The following is a 16,934-nucleotide window of genomic DNA, read 5'->3' as shown; positions in this document are numbered from 1 at the left end:
GAGGGAGGCACTGGCCAAAACTCATGAGAGTTTCAGTGATAGAGGGGAGTCCTGTGCACCTTAAAAACTAAAAGATTTATTTGGGCATAAGCTTTTGTGGGTAAAAAAAATTCTGATGAAGTTATTTTTACCCACCTCCATGCATCTGAGCAAGTGGTTTTTACTTAAATCTGCTAGTTAAGTTGCCACAGAACTCCTTGTTACTTTTGCAGATACAGAGTAATACCACTATTCCTCTGAGGCTATGTGTAGACTGGTACCTCTGGTATCCCAGAAAAGCTCTGCTACATCCAAGGAATGTGTCTACTTAAAAAAAAAATGGTTTGGGAAAAGTGGATGCGTGTTTTTTGCATCCCCGTAAACTTCATTTTACGAGGAAGAAGGGATGTTTCAAAAGAGGGTTTTTTCTTCAATTTGGCCCTGTGTAGACGGGTCAAATTTTGGAAAAGCCTCTTTCGGAAGTAAATCAGAAAAAGATATGCAATTCGCATACTGCAAATTGTGTTTCTTTTTCCAGTTTATCTTTGTAGTGTAGACCTAGCCTGAGACTAGTTACAGAGGTGTTTTAGTTCTAATCTTTGGCATACCCTGTCATTGTGGGAGATGTCAGCAACTGCCATATTCCCCTTGTGATTTCAGTCACGTGGTATAGTGGTGGACTGCCCTTATAATTGGATGACATTGGAATTCCACCCCTTTTAAGGTATCTGTCTCAAATTATGTCTGACAAAGTAGTAGCAATCAAGTCAGCATCTTCTGCTACTCCTCGCCTCCTCTTCAGCCTCACTTTTCTTTAGGAGCTGTGACAGGCAGGGCGTTTCCATTGAGTCCCTCAGCAAAACCAAATAACAGACAAAAATGTAAACTAAGCAATGCCCACCTACTCTGGGCTTGAGCTGTTAGTCCATCTTCAGTTCTTCCTCTGCCTGGCTTCCGTCAGGCCCTTGCCACAGAGAGGAAAGTGTCTGTTTCTTCTCTCTCATAACTCTGTGCATCTACAGTAGCCACAGTTCTGCAGTGTTAGTTTGCAGGAATGGTCCAGAGGCTAAGGTGCTGGAGTGAGAGTCAGAAGACCTGTGTTCTCGTCAAGCTCTGTTACTCATCTGCTGTGTGACCTTTGGCAAATCACTGAACCTCCATGCCCCAGATTCCCCATCTCTAAACGGGATACCATCTTCTGTAAAATGCTTTGAGATCTAGAGTTCAGACATTATTATTTTAATTGTCACTGTTGGTATTATTCCCCTTTCAGTTCATAATACACACAGATCTTTTATCTAATGGGAATGTTGGAGGGAAATAAAACACCTGTATGCTGCCACGCTTTTAGCTTCGCAGCTACCATGTCGCTTGGGGGGTAGACTTTTCACACCCCTGAGTGTCGTACTTATACCACTATAGATCTGTAGATGACACCAATCCTAATTTTGTGTGGAAGGGGAAAGAATCAGGAAGGGGCTGCTGAGCCAGTGAATTGAAGGTGGTTTGCCAGCTGAAATGTCTGGTGGACTTGGCATCTCTGCTCATCTTTCTCAACAATCTTTCCCCAGGAGGCAAGACTGTTTGGAAAGTTTGTGCAGGCAGTTTTGTGCACACTGAGGAAATGATCTGAGGGTCACTTGTTCCTTAACACTGAACATTCAGTCTGTTTGGAATGTGTGTTACAGTCTCCTACCTTGTCCCACAAAAATAAACCCAGGAGATAGTTTTCAGTTGACGTTATTATGTGAATAATGTAGCTGAAGTCAACGAACTTAGATCTACTCTCATGGTGTCTTCACTGCGGTGTGTAGATGGCAGCTGCTTTCCCATCCACTCTGCTTACCCTTCTCATTCTGGTGGAATCAGTGGGAGAGCTCTTGGCAGTCGATTTATTGTGTCTCTGGACTGATCACTGCCCATCAGTTCGGCAGGTATTGTAGACAAACCCCCAGTCATAACTGACTTGAAGTCAGACCAGTGACCTACGTGTGGGAGGCTAGGTATGTCTTGGACTTGCCAAGTCCTTCAACTTTTTTCACAGTGATCCTGAAAATATATCACAATTGCAGTTGTTTGCCTGTGCAAAGGTATTGGGTAAGAAGCTGATTTTCTGATGGCCTGTGCCAATCATCTTTTATGTTTGGTTAGGTAAGTCATAATAGCAGCAGTAATGCTTTGTACTTCCAAAGCTGCTTCTGTCAGAAGATCTCTGTGGTCTGTACAAACAATTAGTTTAACCTACTAGTACCCCTTCTGTGGTAGAAAAAAACGTTTCCCATTTTTCAGACAGGGAAACTGAGGCGCTAAGCTATGAAGTGTCCCATCACAGCCTCAACAGGAAGTTGGGTGTCAGATCTGTGTATGGAGCCTGCATGTTTGGTATCTCCCAGTTAAAGTTCAGGTAATTGTGTAAACGTGTAATGGCTGGAAAACTCAGTGGTTACATGCACCCACAGTCCCTGGGAGCCTTTGCACACTGCTCCAGGGGAGGCAGCAGTGCAAGTGGCAGCCGGCTCTTGAGCAGGGCGAGAGTGTGAATGTCAGTGGATAAGCCCAGGATTGTTGGTTAACTGTTTACACAGTTATATATTCACATCCCTACTTCAGAGTAGCTGTCACAGAACATGTGATTCTGAATACCTTCTGAGTGGGTTTGTGCTGCAGTCTGAGGTGGATCCAGCAAGTAGGTGTTTAAGCATCTGAATAGCAGTGTAAGAGTACATGTTACTAGGCATTGTAGAGAGTTTTCAAGATTGTAGTAGAGTTTTTATGACTTTATTGTGTAGAAATGTTAGATATGCAGACAGAGATTAAAATGTAAGCAGTAGTATTCAAGTTCGTTTGCAGATTGGCTTGATTAAAATGGAAAAAGAACATCTGATTTTAAAAAAATAATTGGTTTTCACCTTTGGATCCTTTGGGGGGAAAAGAATAAGCACATAGAACTCAATTTTTGCTTCACACATTACTGTGCATTTGCTGAGTAGAATAATACCACTTAGAAGTAGGTACCCCTTCTCTCTTGTTTTTCCTTCAGTTTGACTAGTTGCTATTTTTGCAGTGTGTCATCTTAAGTCTGAGATATTACATCTAAATTAGACATCCCTAATGCAATTGAGATGACAGTACTGTCTGCATCAAATCATAATGTTTCCATTGCTAGCTTCTTACAACACAGCTAGTAGCTGACAGAGACAGACTTCTCTGCACAATATTCCCATAGCACAGGGAAAAGTTCTCTGAGCTAGAAACCAGGATACTTTAAATACAAGTTCTGCCTTTATTGACTCTAGTTTTGATTTGTGTGTACTTTATTGTAAATAATAGGGAAAGCTGTGACCTCAGCCTTAGCTAGTTACACTGTACTCCCAAAGCTAGCAATAGATACCTGGCACTTACCACTACAACAGTAGCAGCTTGAAAAACAAAAGCAGATGTACCCCACCTTGGTACAATGGTTGGATCAGTATCAGTAATGGGCAGTGACAATGAAGGGGTCTCTGGTAGCGTTTACTTTCTGAGCAACAAGGGAGGAGTCACACTAGGGCTGAATGATGATTGCACTTATATAAAGACTGGTAAACTGAGGCATGCCATACATTGTTTAGAGAACCCGTAGCAGGAGAGAGAACCAGGCTCTAACAGATGGGAAACTGGGCTTGGTTTATCTCAGTAAGGGTCTGAGAGAGAAGGGTAGCTGCTCTCCTGCCCATGATCACTGGGAAGGTAGGCTGACCCCGCTAACCCCCCTTGGGCTGTGTCCCTTGGCACCAGGGTTCATGGCACGGCTCACTGGTACAGGAGTTCGGACTGCTCTGCGCTCTGAATGAGAGCATTGTCACCGAGGATCCATAACACCTCGGCCTCCCCCAAAGGTGTCTCTCTTTCTGGTTGTCTCCCAGATATAGGCACTACTCATGCTCTGCTTTAAGCGCCCGGTTGCGCTCCCAGCACCGTTCAAGAAGCACTAGGCTACGTGCTCTGAAGGGGCAGGGCTGGTGGCAGAGAGCCCTCAGTGCTGCACCTGCCCTCTCCGGGCCTCAGTGCCATGCTCTGGTGGTGTTTTAAAGGGCCTGGGGCTCTGCTGCAATAGAAGCACTAACTGAATTACTGGGCCCTGGGGCAATTGCCCCCTTCCACCCTGCTTCCTTCTCCTTCGGCGGGCCTGAATATCTGAGTTGGAAAAGGATAGAGGCTGGCTTGGAACAGCAGATAATGGAGATGAAACTGAGCCTAGATGCTGGAGCCAGCAAGCTCTTCAGACTGCTTGGAAAACCTTTGAATATTCTGGCAGCAGACAGCAACAATGGTGAGGAAGCCCAGCTGCACAGAACACAGGCCAGACTATGCAAACACATTGAAGAGCCCATGCAGATTTGAGATAAGGCCCTGAGGCCAGAAATAAGCGATCAACAGGTAGGAGATCAGTGTAGAGTTGGTAGTGGACAAGTTGTGCCTCTCATGGTGTGTCATTGAGAGGAAATGTTGGAGCAACAAACGAGAGAGGGTGTCCTGTGTAATCCACAGCTTCTTGTTGCATCTCTCTGTTCCTCTCTTATGGTGTCTGGGTGTCAGAGGGAGGCTGAAAAGCCAGCTACCATCTTAGCTAACAGCACTGCTGGGTTTCTCAGCTGCTCCCAACTGTTAGATCCAGGGATCTCCATCCAGATGTGATCCCTGCTACTTGCAAACTGCCCATGGGCACAGAATTGCACCATGGGTGCAGAGATGGTGTGCAAAGCAGGTGCATCAGAGATTGCAGTAGCACACATTGCTCCTCAGCAGACCCACACTGCAATGTACTGGAGATAGCTGGAGACCGGGATACTTTGCCAGGCATCAGGCTGAAATCCTTGCACTATGTAGCTGATGGAGAGATTCGTATGGGGGAAAGTTTTGGGAGCTGGAAGATCCATGTTCCCCAAGGAAAATCACCCTGGAGCAGGACACTTAGAATGAGCAGGAGCTGACCTGCCAGGAGCTGCAGCATTTGTGACTGGAACAGATGAATTTGAGTGAGTCCTGTACTGAAATGTTCCTGAGAGTGTGAGAGTGAAGCTCTGTGGAGTGCTGGCATGTCCTACTGGCAGTGTTGTAGGGATGTGAAAGTTGCCAGGAGTGCAGGAGACCTTTTTCACTTTGGATTTCTACAGTGTATATTAGGGATGTTAAATTTCGATTAATTGACTAATCGAAAAGTTGATGCAATTTGCATTGGCTGTTTGATTAATCGATAGGGCACCTCGGCCTTTGAAGTGTAGCAACAGCCCTAGGGTTGTTGCTACACTTCAAAGGCGAAAGCACTGCAGGGAGCACAGGGCCAGCAGGGGATGCAAGCAGTCCCCCACTGGTCCCGGGTTCCATGCAGCGCTGCCGCTTTGAAATGGTGCGGGGAGCCGGCGTCAGGCTCCATGTAGCATTTCAAAGCAGCAGCACCTCATGAAACCCAGGGTCAGCGGGGGAATCCCCAACTGACCCTGGGCTCCACGCAGTGCTGCCTCTTTGAAGCATCCCCTCCTCTTTTCCCTCCCCTTGCTGCCTCTTTCTGATAGAGGCAGCAAGGGATGGGGGAGCCGAAGCAACTAGCAGACTAACCTGTAGACTATCCGATAAGCATTTACTTATCGGATAGTCGACCAGTCGGTCTCATCCCTAGTGTGTACCCTGATTGCAACATTAACAATAGCCTAGTATGTTTGTGTCAGTATTGTTGGCATGATTTCTTTTAGAACTTGTACCCAGAGAATTATTTTAGCTGCTGCTGTATCTTTAGGGAATTGGGCTAATGGGCAAGCACAGTATCATACTATCCCGGAGATTTCAGCTACTTAGTGTGAAATGTAGTTTGTGACTAGTGAACTGATAATTCCATGTGTTCAGCTTTTTACCATAGTAGCATATTGATTGTTTAGTATTTAAACTTTTTGAGACCATGGAACACCAAACAATAATATTTTTTTATATGGAACATTTATGAAAATTTTCTTCCAAAAAAAATTGTTGTCAGACAACAAAAAACAAAAACAAAAAAGAGGTCACGGAACACCTGTGAGTGGTTCATGGAACACCAGTGTTCTGCGGAACTTAGTTGAAGAAACACTGATGTAAATGGATCTCACGTTTTTGGTTTCCAGATTTTTCTTTTATGAACTCCCTTAATATTTGGAATATGCTCCCTTTGTGTGACTTTGGTTTGTTACATTGAGGTCAAGAATAGTAATGCTTTCATAAATATGCAACTGTTTAAAAGCTAAATGAGCAAGGGATTAAGGAAATATTTTAGTTAAGTGCCAGAATGAATCTGTGAAATTATAATCTCAGAGTTTGGGATGCATATTTAAGCCATGGTTTAGCTACACAAGAAATTAGCATTGAGGTTACAGTTTAGTGTGCGTTTTTTAAAATGTTTCTGACGTGGATGCTAACCCATGACACAAAGTCTAACTCCTTGCTTTTGCTCCTGTCTGACAGCGTGTTGTTTTAAAAAAACAGAGGCGTGGCTGTGTGGAATGTAGGTAGTGTCCTACTGTCTAATCGGGGGGGGGGGGGGGGGGGGGGCTTCATGTTATTGTTCAAGCAGCTTTTCCTTTATATGACTGTATGGGTGTAACTTTTTGTGAATGCTAATCTCAGGGTGAAGAAATTGGTTAAGACGTTTTAAATACTCCACCAAAAGTCACAGGAATGTTTCTCTCCCACATCTTTGGATGAGATCAGACAGAGGCAATGCTTGAGAGAGCCGTGGAAGTCTTAGTGGGTCAAGTCAGTGTGTCTGATTGCAAGAGGCTTGATATGATGCAGCTTCTACATGTGGTGGTGACCACCTTCTCCAGGTTTCATCACATGCCCAGGATTCCTTGTGGGAAGGAAAATTGATGGAGTGATGGCAAAGCATGCTCTCATGTCAGAATTAGGGATGTAAGTGACTAGTCAGCTATCTGATAAGCAATTGCTTATTGGATGGTAGACTAGTGACTCAACTAGTCACTTTTCCCCCCCTCCCCCGCTGCCTCTGTCAGAGAGAGGCAGCAAGTGGGGGGGAGCCAACTTAAAAGCTGGTTCCCTCCAGCACCTCCTCCGTGGGGAAAAGGGGCAGAGGTGCAGCAGGGAACTGGAGGCACTTTCACCTTTTAAATGCAGTCCCCCGCTGGCCCCGTGCACCCTGCTTCTGAAATGTACAAGAGCTTCTGCAGTACCAAGTCACATTCATGAAGATTAAGACCTTAGAGAGGATTGTGCCCCAATAAAGCCAAAGGTTTAGATTAGCTTCTGATTGAGGTAAGTAACATTGGAAAATATTTCATCAAGTCAAATGGTCAAAGAAATGGGGCTCTTGTACATTTCAAAAGCAGGGCGTGTGGGGCCAGCAGGGGACTGCTCGAGTCCCCCGCTGGCTGTGCTCCTGTCACTTCCACTTTTGAAATGTAGCAAGAGCCAGTAGGGCTCTTGCTACATTTCAGAAGCGGAGGTGCCGTTATCGGCTAATCGACTAGTCAATGCAAATTACATCAGTTATTTGATTAGTTGATTAATCTAAATGTAACATCGCTAGTCAGAATCCCTGTTAACCATTACAGGAAAACCTGTAGTCCTCCATACTTTGAAAGTTATCAATCTGAAAAATAGAGATAAAAAAGCAGTTCCTTAATTTACAGCCAGTGCCTCAGAACTAAATGCCAGTACATACACTGCAAAGCCTATGCCATATTTCCCTACTAAGGCAGATCTGGGTTGTGGTAACTCTGCATAAGCTGGATATTGTGTTCAGTGACAGTGAACTGGAGTAATATTTGTACTCAAGTTCTTTCCATTTATAATGAACAAATTCCCAGTACAGTACTGAGGTGAATTATTCCGGGTTGAAGTCTAGGTGGGGGTGGTGTCAAGAGTGGAAAAAATGCAGCTGTCTGCATAAAAAAAGTCTTGCAAATCAGAAACAGGGTATAAATCCTCAGTCTCCCAAATGATGGGTAGGTTAGCTATGTAAATCACTATTACATGATCAAAGCCAGGGAGAGCAGTATCCACCTCTTAAAGGGGAAATTACATTTACCTTATTTCAGCTGAGAAAACTTGTTTGATTTAGTTTGATATTTTTATTAGAGCACGTTTTAACAGACCCTAGTCCTCCATTGCTGCCTGGATGTTAACACACAGAATGTTGCTTGGTGGGAAAAGCTAAGTTTAAACACCATTTGACTTGATGAAATATTTTGAAATGTTACTTACCTCAGTCTAAACGTTTGGCTTTATTGGGGCACAATCCTCTTTAAGGTCTTAATCTTCATGAATGTGACTTGCTACTGCAGAAGACCTCTATTAGTGAAATTGTTTGAATGGATTTGCAAAGGAATCCAAGGAATTATGACTGTTTTATTTTTATTAATATGACAATGAAATTAGCCCTGTCATAAACTTGCCCTGATCTGACCATGCCATGCCTTGATTCCTTTCTGCACTTCATGTTGTTTTCTCAGGGTAACATTTTGCCCATGAAATGAGTTTTATTCAGAATTTTTAGACATTAATGATCATTGAAACATGTGACTTTTAATAGTTATGCAATTCTGTGACTTCCAGTGAATGAACTAGAACTTATCTTTTTTGCTTTAGGCTTTCAGATAAACTTCTGTGAAAAGGCACAAAGTAAGCTACACATTTTATAGTATTATGCTTTTATTTTTATTTTTTATATCAGTCTTGGTTCTGGGAATGTGTCCTCTGTTGTTCCAACTAACCAACCATGGCAATTATACATTGATTGAGCTTCCATTTTTCATATTGCTTAAAAAGTAGAAAAAAATGCAAATTGTTTTCTATTAGACCATTGGTTGTAAAAGTTGCAGATGCCTTTCAGACTTATGTCTGTTACAAGTAAATAATGAGCTAGAGGTGCACAGATAGTCATATTATTCACTGGCGTGTGACACATTGCCAACCTCCAGTGGAGTATGAACCAAGTGGGACTTAATTTTTGAACAGCAGCTGCTTTAAACTAGAAGTGTTTCTCAAAGAACATTTTCTTTTTTATGTAGCTCTATGTTAAGAAAAATTAATTAAGTTGAAGAATGCAACATTCTTGGGTCTGAGCAGCTAAAAAAGTTCCTTCTGTAAGTATTGGTCACATTGCTATTGCTTTGACTTTTTGCTACCTGTGCACCTTTGTGGGAGAAGAGTAGTGTAGGTAACTTTCTAAACTTGTATAGCCATTTTAAAGAAGGGTTGGAAGGCTAGACTAAAATCAGTCATTGCAAAGCAATTTTTGATGACTAATGGAAGCTCTTTAGGATTAATTTTGTTATTGTTTCTCTCATGGCTTTTCATACTTTGCATTGCTATGTCACTCAATTCACAGTACCCTTCACAATTGCCTTTCATGAGTTAGTGGAGTTTTATTGGAGACCAAAACATAGTTTTGTTGGTACCTCTCCCCAATCTTTGGTAAATGTTCTGTAGTTCAGTAAAAATCCACTCTGCATCTCATTCTGCATTCTAAATATATATTTTAAATTTTTTTGCACTTGATGGATATGCATATTATTTTAACTGAATTTTAGTATCTAGAGTTAATTGCTAATATTCAATAATTGGTGTCTTGGAATTTAAAAACTGATATCCAATGTACATGCTTGCTAGAAAAATGAATATAAATAAATGTGAGATGTTATAATGAGAATATTCTGCATTGTGGCGTGACAGTTTATATTTCGGTTAATGGCTATTTGCACTGCAACTCTGTTTGGATAGCTTTTACAAGAGGTACACTTACAAAGGTTCAGTGCATAGAAAGACAACTTGTATCACCACTCCGCTGGCGGACTGAATTAGACATGCCCTTTAACAATACAGTTTGTCCTAGAGTGCGGCAAATTCTAAAGTTTGTCCGGGAAACAGTATTTTAAATTCATTTTATAAAACAACAAATCTTAAGTAAAACTACCAGATACCGTGTCTTCCAAGTGTGAATGCCTAGCTGATTCCTGCTCAGATCAAAAAATGTTTTCTTAAAAATCAAACAAGCAAACAAAACCCCCAGAACATATAGATTGTTTACTGTGGCGATAAATGTGTTCATAGATCCCTGTTGAAAGAGTTTGCTACATAGGGAATTTGTTTCTGAGAAAAGCTGGCACTCTAAGTTCTGCCATCAAAGTTGACCTTTTAGGAAAGGTTGCTTTAATATTTTCACAGGACACTGTCCTTAATCTCATGTCAGCCTCTTACTGATTCTTTTCTGTCCCATGGACACTGAAAACTTTTAAATCAGAAATATTTTCTCAGTTTGTTTGTTTATGTCTGTCTGTCTTTACTAAGGACTTCGCATAAAACTAGGATCTTTTTTGAGTCCACTTGCAACCAGAATTCTCTGTTCATGTGGACATAGTCCTTCCCACTGGATGCAGAACTGCTCTGTCAGAGAAGTCTGGTTTTGCAAAGGGACTATGCAGCTGAACTCTTAAACAAAGCACAGGTCCCTGAAAATGAAATGAAACGAAAGTATGGGTTTTGCCAGCAGAATGGTTTGTATGCAAAGGAAAGGTTATTCCAAAATTTCACAGGAAGCACAAGCCTTCTGGAAAAGATCTCCATCACTGAACTGTGTAGAGCGCTACAAAGCAAGGAAGTTGTCATTGTGCCTTCTGAAGCTTCTCAGGTAGAAATATGCTAAGCACACAGGAGGGATGTAAAAAGGGTTAAAAAATACTAACCGTGTAATCAAAAACAATTTAATTGGCTACACAGTTACATGCCAGGATTTTTTTAACCCACTGGCAGCCTGCGCCAAGAACTTCGGGGGCTACCAGCAGCTGCTGGCTGCCAACAGCTGGGAGTTGAACCAATAGCTGGAAGTGATAAGCATTATCAGTTAACCTGTTAACCAGTTAAACTCTTACATCCCTAAGTGCACAGTAAACCACTGAATAAAAGGAAAGCCATCTTTAACAAGCCAGTGGAGTAAAATGCACCTATCATCTAAGAGCTTGGAGAAAAATCGTCTGGCATGTGTTTTTGTTTTTTGTGTATGTCAAACAGCCCAGGAACACAGTGCTGGGTCGGGGACCCCAGAAGAAATGAGAGGTTTCTCTAAAGTCATATTACTGCATGTTTTGAGGTCTCTACTTTGGGCGAAAGCTGTTTTGTCTCTGTGTCTGAAGGTGGAAATATGATTTAGCACAAGCTTTTTTGGCAGTGATGTGCACTCACCTTGGATGATGGAGACAGTCTCCCCAGTGTATTATTGAGATGTAGGATGTTGGGATTTCTTTTGCGAATTGCTTAGAGTTACTGTGTGGAAAAGGTACAAGGCAGTGTCCCAGCTGTGAAAATATTACCCAAGTACATAACTTTAACCATGTGAGTAGTCCCATTAAAGCCAATTAAAATGTTTTCATGTTTAAACATTTTGCAGGATCAGGACCTAGTAGCAAATAGAGGCATTCACAAGAGCTGAACTCAAACCTCTTGTCTGTTTAGCAAGACACCTCTGTTCATCATTAAATGCAGGTGGAAAACAATAGCAATGGACTAAAAATAACTGCTCTGTACTCAAACCATTTTATTAATGAGGAGCTGTCCAAGTAGACCTTTAGGTTCCTGCATGCTTATCTGTTTCAATCACTACATATACAGGAAACGTTGGCAAAAATAATTTTGAATTAGAAACATAACATGTAAAACGTTCCTGGAAGTTTGTCATATATGGAAAAAAGAGCAAGACCCACACATGTGCTTACCTGCTTCCCTAATCCTGATCGGTCCTACAACAATTGAAAATGATTTGGTCTTAGGTAAAGTAAAATATTTATAATAATATTTTTGCTAATGTCCATTCCTGAAATGAATTCAATTGGCTTATATAATTCCATTTCTAATTGTTGTGATAGGTTTACAAAATGTGAAAGACTCAATAGTCTTCAGAGGGAAGCATTTGAAGAGTCTAAATCTTGCCACACTATAGACTTCTAAATAATTTTATACAGTCCTCTCCACCTTTGAAATCTATATAATAAATGGGGAAAAAATTGTTCAGAGGTTGCAAACAGGGGAGGAAAACCTCTAAAGTGTTTTGCTGAGATAGGGGTTTTATTTGTTAGTGCAGCGGGCCCTCTGAGAGAAGATGCTTAGAAATATTTAAGGATAAATATCTGCAGTGGTTTGTACTTTTGATGAATCAATGCTCATTATCTGAGAGTATTTTGTGCAGAAAGGAGTTTGGGCACATGAGATTAATATTTTAATCAATTAATTAGCTGAGTATTTAAAATATCAAGGGAACTTTTAGAATTGAGTGTGTATGAAAACATTTCAGTTGTTCTGTGATATCATTTACCTGCTCGAAGACCATTTGACTTGTGCACAAAAGTTTCAGAAGTGCTCCACACCCTGCAGCTCCCATGGACAATTAGAAGACCTGCTGGATTCTGGGCACTTTTGAAAAATCTGAGCCTATAGGTCTCTGAATACAATGTAAGATTTCAATAAGGGTTAAGCTAGGTGGATTTACAGTTACAGCATTCTAGTTTGCCTTGTTAGTCCTAAATAGCATAGAGCTCAGATTCCCCTTCTCTTTGGCCTCTGTGCAGATGAGCATCAATTTATACTGCAGATCTATTTTCCTGCCAAAGAAACACAAGTTGGACTGTTTATTTGCAGATGTTCTCTCAGTTTTGTGTGCTTGAAGGTGGAAAGCTGAAGCAAATGGGTATTAATATTCCATTGTGGGCAAAAGTTATGTAATTTAAGTTTGTTTGCAGGTTCTCCCTTTCTAACCTGTGAAGCAGACCCTCAAATTACTGTTTTATACCCAATGGAACTGGCAATTTTTGATCGCCGCAATCCGTTCTTCTCTCAAAGTGTGTGCTGCATCCTTAAGAATTTCAGCTCTGCCTACTTTGGTGCTTTGTTTAAACTACATGGATTGCTGACAGAGGCAGATGAAATAGTGGTTTTCTGCTGAGCTGTGTGTTAGACACCATTGTGCTAACCAGTGTTACTAGTAGTATTATTGAATGAGGGAAGAGGCTGCAGTGTGATCAACTTTCTGATCTCCAAAAAAAAAAAAAAAATCCAACTTTCCTTTCCCAGCAGCTTGTGCCAGCAGCTTCTGTCTTGTGCACTCAGGCACAGCTCCAGGGAGTAACTGAAAGCAAGACTGAGCATACAACTTCTGTTTCCCCAGAGAAAGAGAGCTTAGCCTAGTTCCATTTCCCTTTGCATTTTTGTATTAAAATCCTCTAAATACCAAGCGACAAGGTGCAGTTGAGGCTGACCGCACAGCTCCAGATCTTCAGAAGCCCTGAAGCTGGGATCTGTTTGCTGTTTTGCTGTGTTCTAAACTGTCAGAAGGGGTGGGGTCTGGGTTGCCAGTCCAGTTCTCTCTCACATATTTTCCATTAACACTGTTTGCTGATAGTACATGTGTGTGGAAATTGTTTGCCTTCAACAGTCTGGAGAGTGGTCGAACAATCTTTTCTATTTGTATCTGCATTCTGTCTTTCTGGGGTGATTGTTCAAACTATTTGCTCTATATGTCCTTTGATGATTAGGATCTGTTCCAGTTTCACTTTTATTTTTCTTGGTTGAGAATCTGTGGAGTTTGCTCCAAGTTGTTAGAAGTATCATCATCGAAAATTATTTTTCAGGCTAGCTGTTTTCAGTTGTTCTGCTCTGTAGGTTCCTTCTTTAATATGGAATCTTTTTCATGTTGTCTAATGTAATGTATTGTATTTATATAAATTGTCAGTCATCATAGTAGGTTTGCACCACATCTGCTGCTGTTTGATTTTACTTTTGCTTTATGAATTGCTGCGTTTGAGTGGTGATGAATATCAGTTTGTGTCTTGGTGTTACTTACAGTGCTCAATGCCAGCTTAGCATTGAAGAATGCATGGTCCTTGCCCTAAGGAGCTTACCCTCTAAAACAATGTTTCCAAAGGTGCAAGCTCTGAGGTTGTTACGGCTTATTGCTCATTGTGTAATTGGGGGTGGTATTTGAGATACCTCATGGACAGAGTGCATGTTTTTGGAGCAGGGCCTACATGAAAGAGAGGATAGGTTTTTAACTTCCAAGGAAGGGGAGGGCATTTCAAGACCAAGGGGCAGTATGGGAGAAAGCACAAAGACAAGAGTGCTGATCTTAGGCACTGTTTTGATAAAGGTGCATGGCCTGAAATGCATGCCCTCAATTAACTTTGCAGGCAGAAATTGGAAGTCAGATTACTGATCTTCTGTTGCAACCTGCCCAATCACTGCTGATCATTTATTAGATATCTGTGATATTGTCATTTTTTTCTGACTGGAGAATGTTATGATCATAATGGAGAGGAAACAAATAATCACTGATAATTAGCAGATGACACAAAAATTAAGAGTGTAGTAAATAATGAAGATATGTTACTGATAGATAGTGATCTTGATTGCTTAGTAAACAGAGCACATGCAAACAGTATCCCTTTTAATACAGTCAAATGTACAGTTATACAGTAATTCCTTGCTTAACATTGAAGTTAAGTTCCTGAAAAATTCTACTTTAAGTGAAACAATGTTAAGCAAGTCCAACTTCCCCATAAGAATTAACGTAAATTGTTGGGGGGATGGAGGGCGGTTGGTTCCAGGATTTGATGTGTAAAATGGTTATTTGCATCCATGAAGACTTTGAGTTTAAGGTGCTTCAGCCACCTCTGCTCTAACCCAATTCCCTCTCCATCCTGCAGATCCAGGCACCCCCATGCCCCCGTTCTAACCCAGTCCCCTTCCTCTCCCCCGGAGTCATGCACTCCCAGCCCCCGCTCTAACCCAATCTCCCTCCTCTCTCCCAGAGCCAGGCACCCCATACCCCTGTTCTAACCCAATCCCCCCCTCCCCCCAGAGCCAGGCACCCCCAGCCCTCCTCGCCCCTGCTTTAACGTAATGCCTGGGTCCTGGAGCCGCTGCCACCATGCACTTCTCCCTCCAGGCACTGGGGTGCATGCAAAGAACGGCCAGCCATGAGCAGTCTGGGCACACAGCTCAGAACCAGCAGGAGCCACATTTCTTTAATCGAAGAGCCACATGCAGCTCGAGAGTCACGAGTTGGCCACCCCTGTTTTAAAGAGTGTAACCAGGCGGGCCGCACTTAGATCATTTATGAAGCTGTAGTCGTGGGATGCAAAAAAATTTGATCAGGCTGCATGCTGCCCGCGAGCAACTATTATTATGTTTGACATGACTGTTCTAAAACAGTCAGGGTAAGGGTACTCACCAGGTTCCTAGGGATGTTCTTGCATCCCACTCGTCTGCAGAGTACTTGGTCCATGGAGAGCTGTGTCATCACATAGTGCTGGCTGTCCTCTTCATTTCCAGTTGCTGCATTAATGACATTAAAGACAGCTACGTGATCTTCCAAATATTACTGTACCAAATGCACAGAGGCTGTAGTTGTCTCAGAGAAACAAGTGATGGAGAAATGTCCGCAAAGGAGGCGCTGCATGAAAGAGTAGCTTGAGTGACCTAGTGCTACTTTCTTGTCCTGGCACCACTGTGAAAAGATCTGTGCAATTCAAGGACTTCAAGGCCACAAAACCTGAATGGGCTATCATTGTCACACAGGATGGCCAAGGGCACTTGGGCACAACAGCAGTCTGTATTTTAAGATTCATCAGAGCACTGACATTTCAGACTGAACATAACAAAGAAACAGCAAATCTGCAAAGGATTCAGGGGTCATGGAAAATAAGCAGCTGAACATGAGATTTAGTGTGAGATTTAGTGTGAGACAGTGGCAAAGAGAGCTGGCTGGACTTTTGGACATAAACACAAGAATTCAGATACACTAAAGCTTACATCAGGACACCCCACCCTCCAAGCCCTAGGCAGCGCTGCCTTCAGAACTGGGCATCTAGCCAGCAGCTGTCGCTCCTCTCTGGCCAACCAGCTGTGAAGGTAGCACAGAAGTAAGGATGGAAACACTGCCAATCCCCACCCCCAATGCCAGATTTCACTGGAAAAGTCAGTTTTCATGCTCCATGATGTGTTTTTCACAGCTGTGAATGTCAAAGGCCCTCATCATAATAGACCCTCTGGCATAAAAAGAGTAAAAATCACTGACAAACAAATACTTCTAACTAAAAATGGCCTCTTTACTGATAGAGATATTTGGAATAATTTGATGTTCCACTCTAGGTCCTGCTGGCCCAAACAGTTCTCACTAGACCAATTCCAGTAGCCAGTATACAGTTTTTCACATGGACTGTAAAATATTTTTCTAGTATACCTTATGCCATAAATATGGCCTTTGTGTCTATATTGTAATACTTTTTATTTGCGTATTAACATGCATATATGATCATTTACCAAATCGTCCAAATGCTCATTTTCGGTAGCCCAGCTTCCATATTATGTCTCATTCTGTAGTACGATGTCACCTGCAGACTTTATTAACTATTATTATTTATTTGTCTTGTGGTAGCACCTAGGAGCCCCATTCGTAGGCCAGGACCCCACTGTGCTTGGTGCTGCACAGACACAGAGCAAAGGACAGTCCCTGCCCCAGAGACTTTAGACCTGCTACAAGACAGGAAAAAAACTGATTTTACGTTTTCTCGTACATCATTGCTAAAATATTCTGTAGCATTTGATAAGAACTAATCCACGTGGGAATCTGCTGGAAGTGGATGGTGGTTCCCTGTTGAATTTATCATTTACAGCCAGGTCCTACGTTCTCAAAGATTGAGTCTTAATTTTGTTGTGTCAACTCAGAGGAGGCCAGGACCACAAAAAACTGCTGTTCCTGGGACACATAGCAGTTTGCACTGACACACAAGGCGACGGTTCTGCTGCTTCCAGGATTGGCTCAGAACAGCCTCTGTGCAACCAGAGACACACTGCACTGGGATGTGGTGTTTTTCCTGAAAGTGAGGAACTCCTTAGTCTGGTGGAAAAATCAACCCAACTGCTATACAAGCCTTCCTATT

At 42.2% G+C, this 16,934-nt stretch overlaps 1 protein-coding gene across 10 annotated transcripts in view; it reads left to right on the top strand.

The window, feature by feature from the left end:
* Positions 1-16,934, top strand: part of MAP2K4 (mitogen-activated protein kinase kinase 4) — a 145,613-nt gene that overhangs the window by 16,959 nt on the left and 111,720 nt on the right. For 6 of the 10 annotated variants that reach the window (XM_075903426.2, XM_075903425.2, XM_075903435.2 and 3 more), the window contains exon 2: positions 8,596-8,628. The exons of the other annotated variants lie outside the window; for them this stretch is intronic. In XM_075903426.2, the coding sequence (XP_075759541.1) occupies positions 8,596-8,628 (33 nt within the window). The remainder of the gene's footprint in view (positions 1-8,595; positions 8,629-16,934) is intronic. 10 annotated transcript variants of the gene reach the window in all.

Source organism: Pelodiscus sinensis, chromosome 20 (assembly GCF_052426305.1).
Source record: "Pelodiscus sinensis isolate ZL-2025 chromosome 20, ASM5242630v1, whole genome shotgun sequence".
In the NCBI taxonomy this organism is placed as follows: Eukaryota; Metazoa; Chordata; order Testudines; family Trionychidae; genus Pelodiscus; species Pelodiscus sinensis.
The sequence above is the reverse complement of the archived record's forward strand: the minus strand, read 5'-3'. Positions and strand labels throughout refer to the sequence as shown.